General features: G+C 39.1%; 1 protein-coding gene across 5 annotated transcripts in view; it reads left to right on the top strand.

The window, feature by feature from the left end:
• The window catches only part of snx14 (sorting nexin 14), a 209391-nt gene that overhangs the window by 72638 nt on the left and 114227 nt on the right, over positions 1-22526 (top strand). For all 5 annotated transcript variants that reach the window (XM_072581136.1, XM_072581137.1, XM_072581138.1 and 2 more), the window contains exons 10-15: positions 5632-5676; positions 6767-6847; positions 10082-10196; positions 10970-11125; positions 18547-18671; positions 22075-22133. In XM_072581136.1, the coding sequence (XP_072437237.1) occupies positions 5632-5676; positions 6767-6847; positions 10082-10196; positions 10970-11125; positions 18547-18671; positions 22075-22133 (581 nt within the window). The remainder of the gene's footprint in view (positions 1-5631; positions 5677-6766; positions 6848-10081; positions 10197-10969; positions 11126-18546; positions 18672-22074; positions 22134-22526) is intronic.

Below are 22526 nucleotides of genomic sequence, written 5' to 3' on the forward strand. Positions count from 1 at the left end.
TGATAAGTCATCATAGGTATAAAAGAAGAGGGCAGTCGGACAAAGATACCACAGCTAACTGCCAACCACCAGAGCTAACAGCGCTCAGCTCTCAAGAGAAATTGGCGCTCTCAGTCATCTACTTATTAGAGAAAGCACCATCTAAACGATAATGATACTCAACAATTGTGCGTAGATTATCGGAAGGTCAACGCTGTTATCAAATCTGACTTGTATCCAATTCCAAGACTGGATGATTGTGTGGAAAAAGTAGGACAAGCCACTTACATCACAAAGTTGGCCTTATTTTCCAGTTACTAGCAAGTGCCTTTGTTGAAGAGAGCAAAACAAATTTCTGCTTTTGTAACCATAAATGGCTATATCAATTTAAGGTAATGCCTTTTGGATTGAAAAACACACCAGCCACTTTTCAGAGGCTTATGAACAGAGTTGTTGCAAGATTGACTAATTGTGCCAACTATATAGATGACCCAGTGATCTTGAGCCATTTATGGAAAGGTCACATGGAGTATTTGGCAGAATTCTTTGAGAACGTACAGAAGGCAAAGTTGGTCATAAACTTGGGAAAAACAGAATTGCAGAAGAACAGGTTACACCACTATTCGCACTCATTTTACAGATTATAGGGCAAGATGCTCCTCTTTGGGTGTTTCGGTTTTAGTTCTTAGAGGGGGAGCCACCTCCACTTTATAACAGATTGGGGGCTAAGGTCCGAGATTTGGATAGATTTGGGCAGATTTAAATAGACTTAGGGACCTAGATCTTAAACTTTAAATGAGAAGTGTAAAATGCATTATAAAGCAAAGCCCCACTGAAAATTAAAACCAAAATGTCCAAAGAGGAGCATTGTGCCCTATAATCTGTAAAAATGAGTGTGAATAGTGGTGTAACCTGCTCTTCAGCAATCCTGTTTTTGCTCAGTTTATGACCAACTTTGCCTTCTATAGTTTTTCAGAGTGCTCTGCCAAATATTCCATGTGACCTTTCCACAAATGAGTTACACAGTATAGTTGAGTACCATTATTGTTTTGATGGTGCTTTCTCTAATAGGGAGATGACTGAGAACTAGTTTCTCTCTTGAGAGCTGAGGGCAGTTAGTTCTGGTGGTTGGCAGTTACCTGTGGTGTCTTTGGCCCAGTGTTGTCAAAACCATCAGATTCAAATTTAATAGGTTTGGTATATAAGTGCCCGTTTCAAATTGATTGCTTGTCTAATTTCAAAATCCCGTTGTCTTGTTAAAAACTGCTTCTTGGCCTACTAATTGTACGGCCTTTCGATACAAATGTTTCAGTTCCAGCTCTTTAGGTACTAGCAAACTCAAGTGCTTCTCACATATCCATTTTAATCTCTAAGCACAGAAAAAATGCAATCTTTTTAAAGGCACCATGCAATAATTTCCCCATTTACAATTCTACAATTGCACAAACTAACACCAAATTCTAACTTCCTGTCTCCCTATCTACAATTACTCTATCCAACTTCACAAAAAAGTGCACCTGTTAAAGCCATAGTGCCTTCACAGCAGAAGGAGGAACAAGGTTCTGAGGGTATATGCGCAACCACGGGCTAAATTAAAAAGCAGAACCAAAAAGGCAATTCATTCCAGTTTACCACCTGAGGCATGAACTCATTGGCACAGGGTCAACTGCATTCAAGAGGTAAATACATACCTCAAAGATTGGTATGGGAGAAATAGTTTGAATTCATGGGACATTAGCACCAATACCTAGGGAGGAGGGAGATCTTCCAATGGCACGCGCTCCACTTGAATCATGCTGGGACCAGAGCCTTGGCAAAGTGCACAAGTAGGGCTATAGATAGGACTTCAAGATAAAATAGTGGAGGGAGGGTGTTTTCAGTAGAATGGAAAATTAGAAAATTAAAGGTAAAAGAGAAGATAGGATTGCAGATTAACGATAGAGTTGATTAATACCATAAAATAACAGGTAGACATGGACTGTACGAATATCACACCACATCCAGGAGTGATAAAAGTGTTGAGAAATTTGAAAGTAGAACAAATCATGGAATCCCCTACAATGTGGAAACCGGCCCTCCAAAGAGAATCCCACCCAGACCTCTTCCCCTATCCAATACTCTACATTTCCCCTGACTATTGCAGCAAACCTACACATCCCTGAACATAATGGGAAATTTAGCATGGCCAGTTTACCTAACCTGCACATCTTTGGACTGTGGGAGGAAACTGGAGCATCCGCAGACATGAGATTGTGCAGACTCCATGCAGACAGTAACCTGATGGTGAAATTGAACCCAGGTCCCTGGCGCTGTGAGGCAACAGTGCTAACCACTGAGCACCTATAAAGGCTTTGTATTTTAATGCATGAAGCAACAGGATAAAGTAGATGAGCTGATGGCGCAAACCAAGGTAGTGGTTAACAGATTTTTGGAATTAACAGAAACAGGGTTAAACGGAGATCAAATCTGGTAACAACATTTTGGGATATTTGACTTTTCAGAGAGACAGAAGGGAAGGAAGTGGTGTGTTAGCACTGGTAATAAAAGGTGAAATGGGAGCTGAGAGATCATCTTGACTTAGACGGTCCTCACCTTCCACCCCACTAACCTCTGGATACATCACATTATCCTCAGTCATTTCCACTACCAACAATCAGACCCACCACCAAAGATAAATTTCCCTCCCCACCTATCTGCATACTGCAGAGATCATTCCCTCCATGACTCCCTTATTAGTTCCATGCCCCATACCAATTCCACAATGGCACCTCCCCTTTCCACCACAAGAGGTGTAAAACACATGCTCACACCTCCCCCCTTACCTCTGTCCAAGGCCACACAGGGTCTTTTCACATCCAGCAGGGATTTTCCTGCACATCCATCCACCTCATCTACTGTGTCCGTTGCTCTCGATGTGGTCTCCTCTATATTGGGGGACCGGACGCCAACTTGCGGAACGTTTCAGGGAACGTCTCTGGAACACATGCACCAAACAATCCCACTGCCCTGTGGTCGACCACATCAACTCCCCCTCCCACTCCGCCAAGAACGTGCAAGTCCTGGGCTTTCTCCACCACCAAATCTCCCCTGTTCCCCACCTCATCTCAGATCCAAGCCTCCAACTAGGCACTGCCCTCTTGATCTGTCCCACCTGTCCAGCGTTCTTCCCACCTATCCTCTCCACCCTTCCCCACTGACCTATCACAATTACTCCCACCTGCATTCATCTGTCTCTTCCCAGTTATCTTATCTCCCAACCTCACCTCCCACCCCTTATTTATCTCTCATTCCCCCTTCTCTTCCCCCTCTTTCCCCACCCCTCCCCCCCCCAAATTCCTGATGCCCGAAACTTAACTCTCCTGCTTTTCGGTTGTTGGGTGACTTGTACTTTTCTAGCACTACACTTTTCGACTCTGACTCTCCAGCATCTGCAGTCCTCACTTTCTCTTCATGTAAAGTCCATTTGGGTGGAGATAAATAGTAGCAAGAGAAAGAAGACATCGGCGGGAGTAGAGTACTGACTCCCAAATAGTGGCTACATTGACAACAAATAATTAGAGCATGTAAAAATAATGAGCACTAATTTTGGGTAATGTTCATTTTCGTGTAGATTGGATTAATCAAATTGGAAAGGGTAGCTACAACAACAATTTATAGAGTATGTTATGGATTGTTTTCTAGAGCAATATGTCATGGAGCCAACTGGGCACCAGGCTATCCTGGATCTGATAGTAGCTAATGAGGCAGGTTTAATAAATGACCTCCAAAAAAAATCCCCTAGGAAGCAGTGATCATGACATGATTGAATTTAATATTCAGTTTGAGAGTGAGAAACTTAGGTTGGAAGCTATCATGTTTAATTTAAATAAGCCTGTACTGTGTTGTACTGTTCTGTTCTGTGTTCTATAAACCAACCATGGCTAACCATGCAAAAGTCAGTGATAGCTCTAAAGACTGGGATAAATTCACAATCCAAAGAAGGCCTAAAAAAATTAATGAAGAGAAAATAAACTACGAGAACAAACTAGTAAGGAATATGAAAACTGACAAGGAGAGTTTCTTTGAAGAAATAAAAAGAGAGAAGTCAAAGTGAACATAGGCTCCTTAGAAAATAAATGTGGGAGGTAGTTATGGGGAACAAAGAAATAACAGAGGGGTCTCTACAGTAAAATATGCTATGAAAATCCCATTGTTCCTTATGAATGTGAGGAGAGAATTGAGTACCGTCACTGTCTCTAGAGAAGTAATGTTTTAAAAAATTGTGCGAAAGGCAGATAAGTACCCTGACTCCTAGGATTCAAAAACAGATAGTGGATGCTTTGTTTATTATTTTCCAAAAATCCTTGGATTCTGGAAAAGTACAAGAACTTTCTATGTGACGCCCCTATTTAAAAATGAGGGAGGCAAGAAAACTAGTAACTATAGGCAGATTAGCCGAACATCTATTGGAAAAACGTTGGAATCAATTATTAAGGAAGTGATTTCACATTTGGAAAAGTAGAATCAGCGTGGTTTCATGAAAGGGAGTTTGTGTCTTCACTTACTAAAGCTTTTTGAGTAAGTCTCCGCTAGAATGGATAGAGGGGACCTAATACAATGGTTGTATTTTGACTTCCAAAAGGCTTTAGATAATGTATCACAAAATCTTATTGCACAAGTGTTCGTAAAGTTGGTGGTAACATATATTAGTATGGGTTGAGAATTGGCTAACTAACAGAAAACAGTCAGAGTGGATTAATCACCTCCTAAAGTTGGCGCATTAATGCACAATTGTGGTCTTACATTTTTGGAATCTATTTTAGTGACTTGAGTTGAGGAGGACCCTGTCTGCAAAGGAATATAAATAGATAAACTGAGTGTGCAAAACAAATCAGCAGATGGAATATATTGTAGATAAGTGTGAGGTTATCAACTATTGATAGGAAAAATGATAAAGCATAATATTAAATAAGAGACCACAGAATTCTGCAGATTTCTGGGTTTCTCATACATGAATTGTAACATGTAACTGTGCGTGTACAGCAAGTAATTAAGAGGACAAATGGCTGGTTGGCCTTTATTGCAAAATGGAGAAGTATTACCACAGTTACACAGGGTGTTGGTGTGGCAAAAGTTAGAACAATGTGTGTTGTTCAGATCTCTTACTAAAGTCAGCATAAACTTCCATTGGTAGTAGTTCAAAGAAGGTGCGCTGGATGGTTTTCTGGGCTGAAGGCATTGTCTTACGAGGAAAGAGTTGAAAAGTAGCAATGTACTTGTCAAACATCATAACTCTTTTTCCCTACCTTTTGCCTTTGCTTTTCTGGAGGCTCGCAATCAATGCAAACAACACATTGGTTGAAGATTCTTTTCTAATGCTCCATCTATCAACGCATGTTATCCAGTCCTCAGCACTTGTAATTGGCGTTTTTGGCTACATTTGCTATTTCCACCTTAACTGGAATCAGTATCTGTGAGATCCTTCTTGCCACTGTCTCGAGACTAAAGGTTTATTGTGCTGCGTTCTTTAATATTTTTCAAAGATGATAACTATGTGACATTGAGTGTTAAATTTAAAGTTTTGGAAGTCTATTCTCTGGTTAAGTTTATTCCAACATAGTAATCTGCCAAGTATCTTGTTATTGATGTTCAAATGCTTTTCTCTTTTGTTAGGACACGGTGAACCATTTGTTGCTGATTTTCATAGACGATAGCCCGGTGAGTATTATAGACCTTTGCACTTATTTCACAAGGAAAGCCTGACTTGAAATTAAGTAGGCGTTGACATTCTAGCTACTTTCATCCAGACTTAACCCAACTGCCAGTATAAGCAGCTGATCCTATTATTAGGGCACCTGCTGAAGTACCCAATAAAACGGGAACAGCTACTATGTTGTTATACTCAGGAAGTTGAATGTTTCTGTCAATCTGAGTGCAAGTTATAGTTTGTTTTGGATTGGCAATTGGATTTTTCCTAGACATGTCTAGAGCGAATGCTGGCATATCTATATTGCCTTAATGATGAGGATGAATTAAATAATTAACCTTCATTCCATACTCTAGTTCATAAGATTCCCTTAGGAAATTCAGAAGGAACTTTTTTCCTGAGGCAAGAGTGAGAATGTGGGCTGCCATCTTCTCGGCCCCTGACTGACGGGCCATGACAGGGAAATTGAGAAAGTAGGTGAAATGTCCAGTGAGGGGCTTTTTAACATTGAGAGCAAAAGGTCAATTTTGAGAACATTGAGAGCATTGAATGACAGCATAAGATTATTGCTATGACAGGCTGGCAGCCTATTTGCAATTATTACAATGCATTAACACCCTAATTTTACATCATCTCACTCTATTGATATGTCGTTTCCTATGCTGTCACCCGCTGTATAGAAACTAGACGGCAAAAATTCCTGAGATTAAAGTCAGAATTGATACCTGATGACATCAGATTGTTGTTTGCTCCTCCAAATGTCCATTGGTTACCAATATCTTAAAAGATGTTTGATGGGCAGCACAAGTCTTAGTCCAGCCCAATGCAGTTGGCAAAGCTAACTTGTTACCACAGGAGTAGTTGAAGGAAATCATATGGATGAGGTTAAAGTGAGGTTAAGAATGTATGAAATTATGAAAAATAGTTGCTCGTACTAACCAAATTAGATCAGGAAAGACAGGTTCTGTCTTTCTGCAGTGTTCTGCAGTGAGGGACCTGTTTCTGTTCTGCATATTCTTTTTAATCCATGTACAGTATGTTGAAGGTAAAAATTAAATATACTTGGTTATTCTAATTAAATATTTGTGCTTCTGTTATTAGCCAGAACCAGCAACAGAGCCTCCCTCGCCTTTGGTTCCATTTCTTCAGAGATATGCTGATGCAAGAAATAAAGCCCAATCGGTGGGAAAGTAACTTTTTTCCTTTTTTTGTCTACTACACATTCCAAATGCAGTGTGTCTTATTTGTTTTTGCAGCTGTCACTTGAAAAGATTAAATCCAACTGGCATTTTAAGTGAAGTTTTTGTATTAATCAGAAGAACCTTCAAAGAACTTTACTGGCTACATCCCAACTCATCCCTCTCATCTGAGAGTAGTGATTCAGCATTTTCATCTTCGTCCATCAATGTTTATAAGCTTGTTAACCATACAAGGCTTAATTCTCCTCTTAAGTGGATCCTGTCTGTCAAGAATCATTAACAATTGGATGAAAGAATGCAGACTGATATTCTTTCCACACTTGGCAGAAATTAGTCCATGCAGAGATCATACATTTCAGATCAAACAGGATAATGATCTTGGAATTATCTGTTTTAGGGATTAGGAGTAGGCCATTTAGGCCTTTATAACTGCTTCTCCATTTGATAAACTGATGGCTGATGTGGCTTTTCTTGTCTGTACCATGACTCTGGTCAAGCACTAGTCAAACTGAGTCTTGAATTGATTCAAATATCCACCTTCCAGGAAAGAGATTTTGGCACTCTTTAAAGAGTCTCAGAGTAAAATGTCCTCCATTTGTCTTAATAGGGAAATGTATGAATTTTTGTATTATAGTCTACACCACAGAAAAAAGAATATCTAGGTATCCACCACATCCAGTCACATTTAGATATTATGTTTCTAGTCATAGAGTCATAGAACTGTCCACAAAGTGTGGAGTTGGAAAAGTACAGCCAGTCAAGCAGCATCTGAGGAGCAGGGGAGTCAACGTTTTGAGCATAAGCTCTTCATCAGGAATGAAGAGCTTATGCTCAAAACGTTCTCTCTCTTGTGGGTGTGGGTGGCACGGTGGCACAGTGGTTAGCACTGCTGCCTCACAGCGCCTGAGACCCGGGTTCAATTCCCGCCTCAGGCGACTGACTGTGTGGAGTTTGCATGTTCTCCCCGTGTCTGCGTGGGTTTCCTCCGGGTGCTCCGGTTTCCTCCCACAGTCCAAAGATGTGCAGGCCAGGTGAATTGGCCATACTAAATTGCCCATAGTGTTAGGTAAGGGGTAAATGTAGATGTAGGGGTATGGGTGGGTTACGCTTCGGCGGGGCGGTGTGGACTTGTTGGGCCGAAGGGCCTGTTTCCACACTGTAAGTAATCTAATCTAATCTAATCTAATCTAATCTAATCTAATCTTTAGCTCCCTTTTAAATCTTTCCCCCCTCACCTTCAACCTATGTTTTCTAGTTTTGGACCACCTTATGCTGGGATAAGACCTTTGTTAATTCACCCTATCTAGTCCCCTCATGATTTTACAAACCTCTATAAGGTCACCCCTCAGCCTCTGACACTCCAAGGAAAAAGCCCCAGCCTATTCAGCCTCTCCTTATAGCTCAAATCCTGTAACCCTGACATCATCCATGTAAACCTTTTCTGAACCCTTTCAAGTTTAACAAGATCCTTCCAATAGCAGGTTGTCCAGAATTGAACGCAGTATTCCAAAAGTGGTCCTAACCAATGTCGTACAACCGCAATATGACCTCTCAACTCCTATATTCTATGCACTGACCAATAAAAGCAAGCATATCAAATGCCTTCTTCACTACTCTATCCACCTGCAACTCAACTTTCAAGGAACAATGAACCTGCACTCCAAGGTCTGTTTGTTCAGCAGCACTCCCCAGGACCTTACCATTTAGTCCTGTCCTGATTTGCCTTTCCAAAACGCAACACCTCACACTTAGCTAAATTAAACTCTAACTCCCACTCCTTGGCCTACTGGCCCATATGTTAAAGGTTGTGTTGTGCTGTGTGGTAACCTTCTTGGCTGTCCATTATACCTCCAATTTTGGTGTCATCTGCAAACATACTAACCATACCTCCTATGTTCATATCCAAATTATTTATATAAATGATGAAAAGTAGTGGCCCCAGCACTGATCCTTATGGCATACCACTGGTCACAGATCTTCAGTCTCAAAACCATCCCTCCACCACCACCACCCTCTGTCTTCTACCTTTGAGCCAGTTCTGTATCCAAATGGCTAATTCACTTTGTATTCCATGTGATCTAGCTTTGCTGACCAGTCTACCATGTGGATTCTTGTTGAATGCCTTACTGAAGTCCCTAAAGATCATGTCCACTGCTCTGCCCTCATCAATCCTCTTTGTTACTTCTTCAAAAAAACTCAGTTAAGTTAGTGAGAACAATTCCCCATGCAAAAAGCCATGTTGATTGCCTCAAATCAGTCATTGCCTTTCCAAATACGTATAAATCCTCTCCCTCTTAATCCCCTCCAACAATGTACCCATCATGGATCTCAGGCTCACCAGTCTGTAGTTTCCCTGGCTTTTCTTTATCATCTTTCTTAAATAGTGGTATCATGTTTCTATCTGACTTGCATGTTGAAATTTTAGGGTACGCAATGATTTATTTATGCCCATATATCAAATTTTATACTCCTTCAGACCCGGTTTGTTCTCACCTGAATAACAATGGAATTGCTATCATCTGCTCTGAAGCTGAGCCAAACACATAAGGAATGTTCTCTCAGCAAGTGCATGCATAGTAACAGCAAATGTTATTTTCCAAAGCTGTGGATAGTGCTTCTTGTGAAAAGGCAGAATCAGTGATATTTGAATGCGGTATATGGTTTCATATATTGCATTATAGATAGTATCACCAAATTTTTCATTCTGATGTTTCTTGACAGAAGATGGCAAATTATGCCGTACTGAAGTGACAAAGGAGTAATTTCTGATGGGAATTTTGAGTAGCCAGAGTTGATCAGAACAGTAGCACAAAAAAAGTTAAAAATTATAATTGAAGATTATTAGAGCACCATATTCGGCTTTGGAACAAATTATATAAATTGCTTGAGGTTTATAGCTCATATATTCACATCTGTTTATGTATAATTTGTCATAGAAATTGGTATTCCTGATGAAGGGCTTATGCCCGAAATGTCGATTCCCTTGCTCGTCGGATGCTGCCTGACCTGATGTGCTTTTCCAGCACCACTCTCTCTACTGTATATTATATTTATTTAACTAATCTGAGGATTAAACTTTTGCTGTGATAATTTTAAATACTTTCTTTTAAAGACAATATGTTGAACAAGGCTATTAATAACTTCTGTTTAAATGCTTTGTAACGCTGATGGGCAATACACTGAGCACTTGCTTTTTTAATCTCACTGACCAATCTAGGCCCTAAAACTTGAATTAAAGGAGATAAGAGAGCAACAGGATCTACTCTTCTGGTTCATGAACTTTCTGAAGCAAGAGGGTGCTGTGCATGTGTTGCAATTCTGTTTCACTGTAGGTAAGGAACAAGCATTTGAGAAAGATTTATGCTAAGTAAGTATCTTTAATAGTCTAAGACTTATGTTGGTTGTACTCATCTGTATACTCACTCCGGTGTGCATTCTGGATCCTGTTGCCCCACCATTACAAATAGTTTGAATGTCAGTAGGGCTTTATTCATTGTAATTATTTTAACTTTTATTTTAATTAATGATGCACCACAGATCAACATGCAGTGATGCTTGAATCTACTTCTTTGCTGATTTTATGCATCTAATCTGTTTAATAGAATTCCATTTTAAATTTAAATGCTTGTGTTGTCTTCATCTTTAAGACCTACAAAAGAATAAATCTGTTTTTGTGAAGAAGTCCACAATGTCATTGTTTTTGTATTTAAGTAATGACGAGGAGCAAAACAGGGTAGTGTGGTAACAATTTGAATTGTTTAAAATATTTAATTATGTTGTGGAAATATTTTGACTAACTGATATAAGTGTAGTATAATATAACATCAAACCTGCATCCAAGTTTGTAGATTAATTTTCAAATTTCATACCTACTTTCTTTAGAACCACAGGATAAAAGACACGTCATCACTTTTTAGGCCTCCTAACCCACTTATACTCTAGATACATGGTTATTCATAGGTGAAACTTGCTGGAATACCAAAAAGAGGTTTTTTTTGCATTTGACAAGTGAATTCCAACTGACAATCACATACACATGCAGCTATGTAAATTTTGAAGGAACCACCAATTCTGCTTAAATAATTGCAAAACTTCTTGTCAACAGAGGAATTCAATGACCGGATCTTATGTCCAGAGTTGACTGATGATGAGATGCAAACTCTTCACGAGGAAGTGAAGAAAATTTACGTGACCTATTGTCTCGATGAAAGCATTGATAAAATCAAATTTGATCCATTTATTGTGGAAGAGATACAACAGGGTAAGTTTTTTCCATTGTTTATTATATCCAGGAAATTAAATGGAAAGTCAGATAACACTTCAGTTGGGATCATTTTCTTCACCTGTTTCTAGTCATTTAGGCAGGACCTCAGTATCTGGTAAATGAGTAAATTGCTTTTAACTTGAATGCACTCAGAATACACGTCAGTCTTTGTTCTCACAAATTTGTAAATTAATATCCAACTCACTTATTCTTCTGACAGACTTTAACTTATGCTGCCAATTTGCAGGAAGAATTTTTTCCTTGGGTTCATATTCATAATTGCAATGCACTCCATTTAGAATCTGCATTTTTTTCATTTACTATCCTGATGTACAAATACTGACCCTGTTACAAAATACAACACAAATGAAATTGCTTTGAAGTGAAACCCAAGCAGTATTCAACAATATTTAAAGGCTCAGTGGTGGCCAAATTTATGTTCTGGTTCTAATTCTGTGTGGTAGTGCTTAGTATCTGCTTGTCTCAGACAAGCTGGTACAGGTTTAGTTGGATGAACAGCTGGCAAGCTTAGCACAAATTGAATATTATGATGATCACACGAATGGGTAGGGGTCATGCTTGCACCCCACACCCACCAAACATGCACACCACAAGCTTGCTCCACTTGTGTTCACACACTATGCGTGACCCCGTGCTCCACACATGCACCCCTCTCACCATATCATTGCAGGTGCTTAAATGGTTCAATGTTGCTATCTCCCTCACTATATCCAAGAGTTCCTTGAAGGGATGTTAATCACTCTACACCTGATAAGTTGTTCTTGATATGCATCCCTATTTTCCATAATCTAAAGTCCTTTATTCAATTTGTAATTTAGATTAGGGTGATTTAAAATTCTAGATTATTTTTTCAATGTTGCAGTTCTGTGTACCATAATTTTATATGCTGCTCTTCAAAACCAGAAAGCTCAGTGCTCCTATTATTCCTGTCTAAGTTTGGAGATCAACATTGTAGATCCTCGTTGGACCATTCATAATGTTTGAAATTTCCAATGTCTTAGCAGTCAAAACTGGCCATAGTATACAAGCCTTATTTATCAAAATTTCTGACTTCCTTTGAATTAGATTATGTAGTGTTAAGCTAAATGTTTTAAATTTGTGGATTTCATGTTCTTAATTGATTTGGTGTGTTGAGGTTTAGATTGATTTAATGTTCATAAGCCTTTCAAATCCTTGTAACTCCTAATTCTTGTATTTGATAAAAATGCATTTTTAAAAATACTTTTCTGTATTTTTAGTTGTGGACCTAAATGGGAAAACAACTGTTTCAGGAAACAAAAATTATTGAAGGATTGCTATGCTTCATAAAAGCAAGTAACCAGACACTCATAATGAGTGTTGTTTATGCAGCTGCTTATTCAAGCAGTAGTGCAAGACTAGTTCATAGACAAGTTGGAGCCAAGGGGTGTGTTTGAATGGAGCTTTTGTTGGCAATATGTAGCTGATTGATCTGTGGACTAGTGATCAGTTATTAATGACTAAGGCCTTCTGCCTGCCAACAACTGTGATTGTCTCCCAGCTAGGCTCTGACTTCTTTGAATCATAGAATCCCTACAGTACGGAAACAGGCCCTTCGCCCCAAGTCCACACCAACCCTCCGAAGACTAACCCACCCAGATCCATTCCCCTATCCTATATTCCTATATTTACCTCTGATTAATGCCCCAAACCTATACCTCCTTGACTACAATGGGCAATTTAGCCTGGGCAAAATAGCCTGGCTAATTCACCTAACCTGCACATTTTTGGACTGTGGGAGGAAACCAGAGCACCCGGAGGAAACCCACACAGACAGAGGAAAATGTGCAAGCTCCATACAGACAGTTACTCGAGGCTGGAATCAAACCATAGTCCCTGGTGCTATGAGACAGCAGTGCTAACCACTGAGCCACCGTGCTGCCCCAGAAGCAATTTGGAGAAACAATCTGATCTCTGCAAAGCCAGGAGCTGTCTCATTTCCTGGCAATAAAAAAAACTCTCAAGCCTGAAAACAACCAATTTATTTCCCCTTTTCAATTGTTGTGACCAGTGACTTTTAATCTTCTAAATCAGACACTTTTTTGTTAGTGAGATCCAGCCGTGGTGTGTCTCTTAGAATAAGGTGCAGGTATCTGGTGAAAGAAGGTCAAGAAGCACTGTTCTGACCACCACAAAAAAACATCTAACCAAACCCTGTGGACAGGGATGAATCAGTTGTCTTTCCGGCCTTCCCTTCCACCCCATCACCAGGCTCTCCTTCAACAGGACAGCTCTGAAGAAGAGTTATACCAACTTTAAATGTTAGCTCAAGTTCTCTTTCCACGAATGCTGTGAGACCTGCTGAGTTTATCCAAAATTGCTTGTTTCAGATTTCCAGCTCCATGGTATTTTGCTTTTAACCCTTCTTTCTCCCAGTCTGTATGTATGTAGAGTGGGTGTTAAAAGGGATTTAGAGTTTTAACAAGTTGAGTTGTCTATTGACAGTTCATAAAATTTTTGAGTTAGAGTTTGTGTTTTTTTGTAATAAATACTTATTTTTGTTAAGTACAGAAAGCTGGTCAATGCTTTCTGTAAGCTACAGTATAAAAGAGCATAAGTTGGAGAATTCTGCACACTTCATAAAATCTCTAAATTCTCTGATGACTCCAAGAATTTCAGTAATTGATTTTCAGTGCGCTCCCCCACAGTGAGGTGTATCAAGTTTTAATTCTGTCAAATGTTTCACACCATTTAGGGCGAACATGTATTATTTATTCCTTTGCTTAATGGCCAGTGGAGTTTATCTGCCATTTTCCTGACCTTTATGTATTTTGTCCATTAAGACCCTACAAAACGTGAACTGAACGAGGATATTCAATGCCCTGAGTGTACATAGAACATAAACAACACAGCGCAGACCAGGCCCTTTCTCGATGTTACGCCGACCTGTGAACTTATCGGAGCCCATCCCCCTACACTATCCCATCATCATCCATGTGCTTATCTAAGGATTGTTTAAATGTCCTTAATGTGGCTGAATTAACTACAATGGCAAGCAGGGCTTTCATACTCTTACCACTCTGAGTAAAGAGCCTGCCTCTGACATCGGTCTTAAATTTATCACCCCTCAATTTGTAGCTATGCCCCCTGGTACAAGCTGACGTCATCATCCTAGGAAAAGACTTTCACTGTCTACTCTGTTTAATCCTCTGATCATCTTGTATGTCTCAATCAAATCTCCTCTTAGCCTTCTTCACTCCAATGAGAGCACACCCAAGTCTATCAGCCTTTCCTCATAAGACCTTCCCTCCAGACCAGGCAAGATCCTAGTGAATCTCCTCTGCACCTTTTCCAATGCTTCCACATCCTTCGTATAATGGGGTGACCAGAACTGTACACGGCATTGTTTTGTACAGTTGCAGCATGACATTGCGGGTCTGGAACACAATCTCACTACCAATAAAACCTAACATGCAGCCTTAGCAGCACTATCAACCTGGATGGCAACTTTCAGGCATCTATGTACATGGACTCCTAAGATTACTTTCCCAAAATGCAGCACCTCGCATTTATCTGAATTAAATTCCATCTGCCACTTCTCAGCCCATTGGCCCATCTGATCAGAATCCTGTTGTAATCTGAGGTAACCCCCTGTCCATTACACCTCCAATTTCTTAAAGTCAAATGGCATGCAGCATATTCAGATAACTCCATACTATCCATTGTGCAAGGGTCTGGCAGAAAGAACAGTCCAACTGTTGAAGGCAGGCTTAAAGAAACAATCTACAGCTTCACTTGATACTAAGCTGTACCGGTTCCTGTTGATTATAGGAGGGATGTAGTGATTGGAACCAGGTGCATCTTATTGACCGTCATCCTTGATCGAGGTTGTTAACTGAAGGTCATAGAGATGTACAGCACGGAAACAGACCCTTCAGTCCAACTTGTCCATGCCGACCAGATATCCCAGAATCTAGTCCCACCTGCCAGCATCCGGCCCATATCCCTCCAAACCCTTCGTGTTCATTAACCCATCCAGATCTCTTTTACATGTTGCAATCGTACTAGCCTCCACCACTTCCCTGGCAGCCCAGTCCACACATGCAACTTTTTCTGTGTGAAAAAGTTGCCCTTCGATCTTTTTTTATATATCTTTCCCCTCTCACCTTAAACTTGGACCAGTGAGGGAGCCCTGGTTGACAGATATAGGAAATTTAGACCAGCTCCTCCTACACAGTCAGTGTACTGTGCACATGTAAATAAAGGATGGCTTGGTGATGGGATACTAGATTCTGTTCAGTTATTTCATCAGTCTTAAATGTATACATGGACTCTGCCTCGCAGCTGTCTGTGCAAGGAGTTCAAAAGACACTCAACCTTCTGAGAGAAGAAATTCATCCTCATCTCAGCCTTAAATTTGCACCCCTTTATTCTGAGACTGTGTCATCTGATCCTAGATGCTCCATTGCGGAGAAGCATTCTCTCAGCATTTACCATGTCAGGCTCCTTAAGAATCCTATTTTAAGCCTTTACTCATGAGACAATCTTCCATTCCATGGATTATCTTCGATAAGTTTCTCTGAAGTGCCTCCAGTGAAACAATATATTTCCTTAAATAAGAGGACCAGGTCTGCTCACAGTACTTCATATATGGTCTCACCAGTACCTTGTATAGATACAGAAAGATTTCCCTAATCTTACTCCAATCCCTTTAAATTAAGAACCAACATTCCATTTGCTTTCCTAATTATCTGCTAGCTTTCTGTGGTATGTGCACAAGTACCCCAAGTTCCTTTGTGTTGCAGCGTTTTGCAGTTTTTCTTCACTTAAATAATATTCTGTTCTTTTGTTCTCCCTTCCAAAATGAAAACTTTACATTTTTCCACATCAAATTTCATGTGCCAATTGCTTATCCACATACTAAACCTATCTGTCACTGTATTTAAATTATTTGTCTCAATTTGCCTTTCTACCTTTTTTGAGATGTCTGCAAATTTGGCTACAGCACATTCACTTCCTTCATACAAATCATTGATACACATTGTAAGTAGTTGTCATCCCCGCACGGATCCCTCTTGAGATCCATTGGTTACAAGTTGCTAAACTTAAATAGAACCCCTTGCCTACTTACTGTTTCCTGCTCATTACCAATTCTCTATTCACATCATTACTTTCAAAACCGTGGGCTGTTAACTTATGGCCTTTATTTGTCATTTATACAGATGATTTGGATTAAAATATAGAAGGCCTGGTTAGTAAGTTTGCGAATGACCCCAAAGTTGATGGTGTAGTAGACCGTGATGAAGGTCTTCTAAGATCACAAAGGGATCTTGATTAAATGGGTCAATAGGCTGAAAAATGGCAGATGGAGTTCAATTTGGATAAATTGCAAGGTATTGCGTTTTGGTACAACAAATAGGGGCAGGACTTAAATAATTAAGAGCCTTGGGTAGTATTGTGGAACAGAGAGACCAAGAGGTTCAGATACATAATTCTTTGTGCCACATATAGTGTTTAAAAAGACGTTTAGCACACTTGCCTTCATTGCTCAGTTCTTTGAGTAAAGGAGTTGGGATTTTATTGAGGTTATACAGGACATTGGTGAGGCCTCTTCTGGAGTACTCTCTCTATTTCTCGTCACTATATTATAGAAAGGATATTACTAAGCTAGAGAGAGCATAGAAGAGATTTACCAGGATGTTGTCAGATATGGAAGTTTAAGTTATAAAGGAAGGCTGGATAAGCTAGGTCTTCTTTACTGGAGCTTAGGAGGTTGAAGGGTGACCTTTTAGAGGTTTATGAAGTAAGGCTTATAGCTGGAGTTAATGGTAGGTGTCTTTTTCCTAGGATGGGGGTTTCAGGACTTGGGGCATATTTTTAAAGTGAGAAAGAGGTTTTAAAAAAGACATGAGGGGCAAACGTTTTACGGACATGGTGCTTCATGTATGGAATGAACGTACTCGGGAAGTGGTGGATATGAGCACACTTACATTTAAAAGGCAGATAAGTACGTGAATAGGAAAAGTTTGGAAGGATATGGGCCAGAAGCAAGCAGGTAGGGCTAGTTTGGTTTGAGATTATGTTTGGCATGTACTTGTTGGACCGAAGGATATGTTTCTGTGGTGTGTGACTGTGACTTAAATATTTTGTGAGGTACCTTGTTGATTGCCTTTTGGGAATCCAAATATGCAACATCTACTGGTTTCTTTCTATCCATTCTGATTGAGAATTCCTTAAATAGCTCGAATAATCAGGCACAATTTTCCTTTCATGAAGCTATCCTGATTCTGCTTCCTTAAAAAATGATTTTACAAATATACAGCTGTTACTTCATAATTTAATCTAACATTTTTCTAATGATAGATTAATTGGCCTATATTAATTGCCTTCCTCCTGTTTTGAACAGAGGTGTCACATTGGCAGTTTTCTAATCCTCTTGTACTGCAGATTCCAAGGACCTTGGAAAATTACAACCAATGCTGTTTATGATCCTGTGGTGCAAGCCGTTTTTTTTGTCCCCCATAATATTGCTCCGGTTTGATTTTCTAAGGGGTCAATATTCACTTTGACTTCTGACTTTCTTTTTGTGTTTAAAGAAACTCTCCTTGTCAGTTTCCATATTCCTCGCTGGTTTACTCTCATAGTTTATTTGCTTTCTCTTTTAATATCTTTTTAGGCCTCCTTTTTTGGATTTTGAATTTTATCCCAGTCTTTGGGGCAATCACTGACTTTTACATCCTGTACATGCTGCTTCTTTTAACTTCATAATCTCCTTAACTTCCATGGTTAGCCCTGGCCGGTTTATCCCTCTCTTAGACTATAATCTTCCTTTTTTACTGAGATATATTTTTGCTGAAAGTCATGAATTACCTGCTTAAATATCTGCCACTGCTTGCTGACTGCCTTTCCTCCCCAGTCCAGTTTAACTGACTTTATCCTCATTTCGTTGTAATGTCCTTCTATGATCCTATTATATTTTTAAGTTAAGAACAGTGGCTTCCAATCCAACATTCTCACACCCAAACTGAATATTAAATTCTCGCATGTTAGAATCACTACTTCTTGGGGGACCTTGACTCCCAAACACTAGCTATACTCTAGGCAATGCTATAAATCAACAAAAAAGAAGCATGCAAAAAGAATAGAACAATACTTACCTGGTTGGTAATTGTTCTAGGCACATTGTTCTAGGAAGCAATCCTTAATGTGTTCTATTAATTTGTTGTTGTAGCTACCCTTTCCAATTTTATTGACCCCAATCAATATGCAGATTAAAGTCATCCATAATTATTGCTGTATTCTTTGATCTACTGTTTCAGCAGTTGAACTGCATTGGTAATTATTTCTTTGCAGTTTGTGTTGCATGCAGTTTATAATTTTGTAAAGCTGTAACCCAGCTGGATAAATTGAAGTTATTGGCTGTATTTTAACCCTTGCAGTTGCAGAAGGATCTTACAGGAATGTAGTGAAACTTCAGACCATGCGCTGTTTGTTCGAGGCATATGAACATGTCATGAATCTGCTTGAAACTGTTTTTACACCTATGTTTTGTCACAGTGATGAGGTATGGAATCTGTTATTTCTATTTGCTTTGTATTCTTTTAACCCTGCAACTGAGACTTGAAGTAAATATTTCCTGTGTGAATTCTGAATAGGGGTCAAAAGCTGCTTATTGAGAATTGTGTTTCTCGAGGGCTTCTTTCTGAATTTCAGGGTCCAGTTTTTCATTTTGGAGTATGTATTTTCATTCCCACTGATTCTTTAATGCGATGAGATGTAATCACTAGTAATTTTTGTGTTTTTGGTAAATAATATTAGGTATTTGGTCTCAGAGCAGAACTGAAATAACTTGTCAATAATTGTCAAATCCCATTAAACTTAAGGCCATGTCACTAAAGAAAGTTTAAATTGACTGGGCATTGCAACATTTAAATTAGCATAGGGCAACAGCCATATGTTAGCCAGAAAAGGTTTTCTTTCAATGACATTTCATAAATGATTTGTAAGAGGTTGATTACTCGTGACTGAGCTTTTCTGACTCCCAATTGGCTAGGTGACCTTTTTTTTTTGTTGACAGGCCCCATTTGCAATCTCTCTTTTGTAGCCACCCAAAGCTCAACCCATCTTTCCCTGAACACCCCAAACCCCCCCCCCCACCACCCCCCCGACACCTTGCCGTTTATGGCCACATGCTTATCTCCACCATTGGATCTTTCCTTTGAAAGTTTCCCTTTCTAAAGATCGCTCATGCCTCTTAGCAGAGTGTCAGCAGCCTCCTGTCCTGAGCTCTGTCAGTCGGGCTCCTAACTTTACATTATCAAAGGCCTTTTGTAAATCTGGATAAACGACATCTACTGCATTACATTTTCCTACTCTACCTTTTATGGCACTATTTTATCAATTCCCTTAGTTGTATAAATGGATGTTCAAGATAGAATAATGAACTGCGAGTTCCTTCTCAATCCCTTCATCCTCAGAAAATTCTTTGGCTGAATATCGAAATATGACATTGAGGAATTTGTAGTGATACTGTGATCGTGCAGTGACTTCTCGAGGTTAAAATTTTACAGTCTGTGCAACAGATCAAAAACTATAGCAGGGAATTGGTGAATATGCTGTGCTTAGATTTCCAGAAGACATTTAATAGTGTGCCACATCAAATGTTACTGTGGAAAATAGAAGCTCCATAATGTGCAGGTAACTCATTGGCATAGGTAAAAGATTGCTTCCCTAATAAGCAGCCAGAGACTAAGTACAAGTGTTTATTTTTCTGGTTGATCTGATGTAATGAGTGTGCCGCACATTAATCAGTGCCAGGATATCAACTGTTTACAATTATATGAATAATTTGGATGAAGGGGTGAAAGGAATGATAGGAAGGAAATTAAGTTGTAACATGGCATAAGCAAGCTACAAAAAGATATAGCTTATGTGACTAGACAATGTTGAAAATAGAGTATAATATGGAAAATGTGGATTATCCATTTTGGCAGGAAGAATAAAAATGCAGCATATTATCTTAAAGATGAGGGTTTGCAAAGCTGAGATCTGTGTGGCCTTGAGCATGAATCTTAAAAGTATGATCTATTAAGATCATGGCTGATAAGTAAGGATCAAGGGTAGCTAATTAGAAACAAAATGCTGGAGGTCACAGCAGCTCAAGCAGCATCCATGGAGCGAAAGCAAGCTAATGTTTTGAATCTACATGACTATTGAGCTAGATGATGAAGAGTCATCTAGACTCGAAACATTAGCTAGCTTTTTCTCCTGGGTGCTGCCTGACTACGGTGATCTGCAGCATTTTTTGTTTTCAGTACAGATTCCAGCATTTGTCGTAATTTGCTCCTAGCCAATTAGAAAGTTACGAATTGCAGGAAACTTTAATACAAAAGTAAGGTGATTTATGCTTCAGTTGTACAGGGCACTAGAGAAACCACAGCTGTACAATATTGGTTACATGACTTAATGAAGGACGTAAATGCATTGGAAGCAGGTCAAAAAATGTTTATCAGATTAACACCTGGATTGGACAGATTGCTCATTTTTTCCTCGAATCAGTCTAGACATGAATACTCTGTACTTTACAAGAGTAAGAAGCAACTTTGTTAAAACACAAGATCCTCAGTGGTCTTGACAGGATAGATGTAAAGAGATGTTTCCTCTTATGGGAGAATCTAGGATTAGTGGTCTCTGTTTATGATAAAAAATTAATTTAAAACATATGAAGTGAATTCTTTTCTCTTTGGGTCATAAGTATTTGGAACGCTTCCTGAAATTACGGTGGAAGCAGATTCTTTGAATATTTTTAAGACCGAAGTGGATAGATATTTGGCAAGCCAAGGCAGAACTTTATTGGGATATAAGAGCATGTGGGTTGAAGTTATAATCAGATCAGCCATGATCTTAAGTGGTGGAACAGGTTCGATGGGACAAAGACCGACACCTACTCCTTTTCGTGAGGGTGTCATGTTTACATTGAGACAAAGTTGCAGTTGCTAATGCTTACTCTCTCATGCAGTCCAATGATGGTTTTATTTAATGTTTATTGAAGGTGCTCAAGGCATTTTTTGTGTGTAGATGGACTGAACATGGTATTTGAGGATATTGGTATTCCTTGGATCATATAACACACAAAGAGAGCATTCATCCCACCTCGCTGGTGTTGGCTGTTTGAAAAAGCTATCCAGTTAGTCTCACTCCACTTTATTTTTTCCCTATAATCCTATAAATTTCCCCTTGTATTTGCAACCTCGTTTTGAAAATTATTTTATATGCTTCCACTATCCTTTCAGGTCATAAACTCGATATCAACTCTAGTGCATCTTGTCTGGTGTCAGGATGAGGTTGCTTATGGCCAAGCCTACACACATCCCTTCTTTACAAATGGGGCTTTTTATAGCAACATATTGCACTATAGATTTCAAAATATTTTAGCGAGCTGGTAGTATTGGCAAACTGGTCTTGATTTTCTGTCTCGCATATCATCCCACAGCAACCAACATGGGGTGTTAGCAGTGAGGAAGATAGGTTGCTTGGCCAAATATTTTAGGTAGAGGATAGTGTTTCAGCAGAGGTTTGTAAGAGATATGTGTAAAAAAGCAGGAGCTGACTGTACCATTGACCCTTGCAGTCGCTGGTTATTTGATTATTCTACAATGGGCTAATTTTGTCAAAAATTTTACCTTTAACATGTTAATTTTAAATTTGATGTCCTCAATACAGCAAGAATATAGAAAAATGTTGTAGAAATGTATATGTAGATTGAACTTTTTACTGTAGCTTCATCAGTCCTTGTGCTGAGTTTGTAGATTTTTGCATTACACTCAATTTTAAAAAGAATTATACTCATACAAAGGGACTTATGTGCTAATAGTGATACTTGTGTGACACAACTGAAATTTTAGATGTGAGCCACTTACAAATTATCAGGATTGCAAGTAATGTTTAGTCAGTTTTCTTCCACACAGTATTTCAGATATTTGTTGAAAGGGGCAGAGTCACCAACACGCAACTCCAAATCCAATAGGTGAGTTTGCAGGAGTTAATGGTAAGCACAAGTCCTGCCAACATCCCACTTTTTAATAGTTTATCTGATTGTATTCCTTTTGTTACTAAAGTGATTCTGTTGCCTTTGAGGTTTTTGTTCAAAAGTTCAGTTATATCTGTTCTTACCATAACTTGTCACTGAGATTTTAATTTGCAACCCCATGCATGTAACTGCAAAATAGAGTAAGCTGTCCAAAGTAAAAGAAATTCAGTGTTCGAGAGTATCGATTAATTTATTTGAGATTCTGGATCAACAAAATAAAATTGATCTACAGTCTGCTTAGTACGGTTTTTTGTGTACAGGTTGCTGTTTTTGTCAGATGCATTTTAAACCCGTTTTCAATGTAAAAGTACACTACAGTATGTTAATAAT

This window comes from Chiloscyllium punctatum, chromosome 11 (assembly GCF_047496795.1).
Source record: "Chiloscyllium punctatum isolate Juve2018m chromosome 11, sChiPun1.3, whole genome shotgun sequence".
Classification (NCBI taxonomy): domain Eukaryota; kingdom Metazoa; phylum Chordata; class Chondrichthyes; order Orectolobiformes; family Hemiscylliidae; genus Chiloscyllium; species Chiloscyllium punctatum.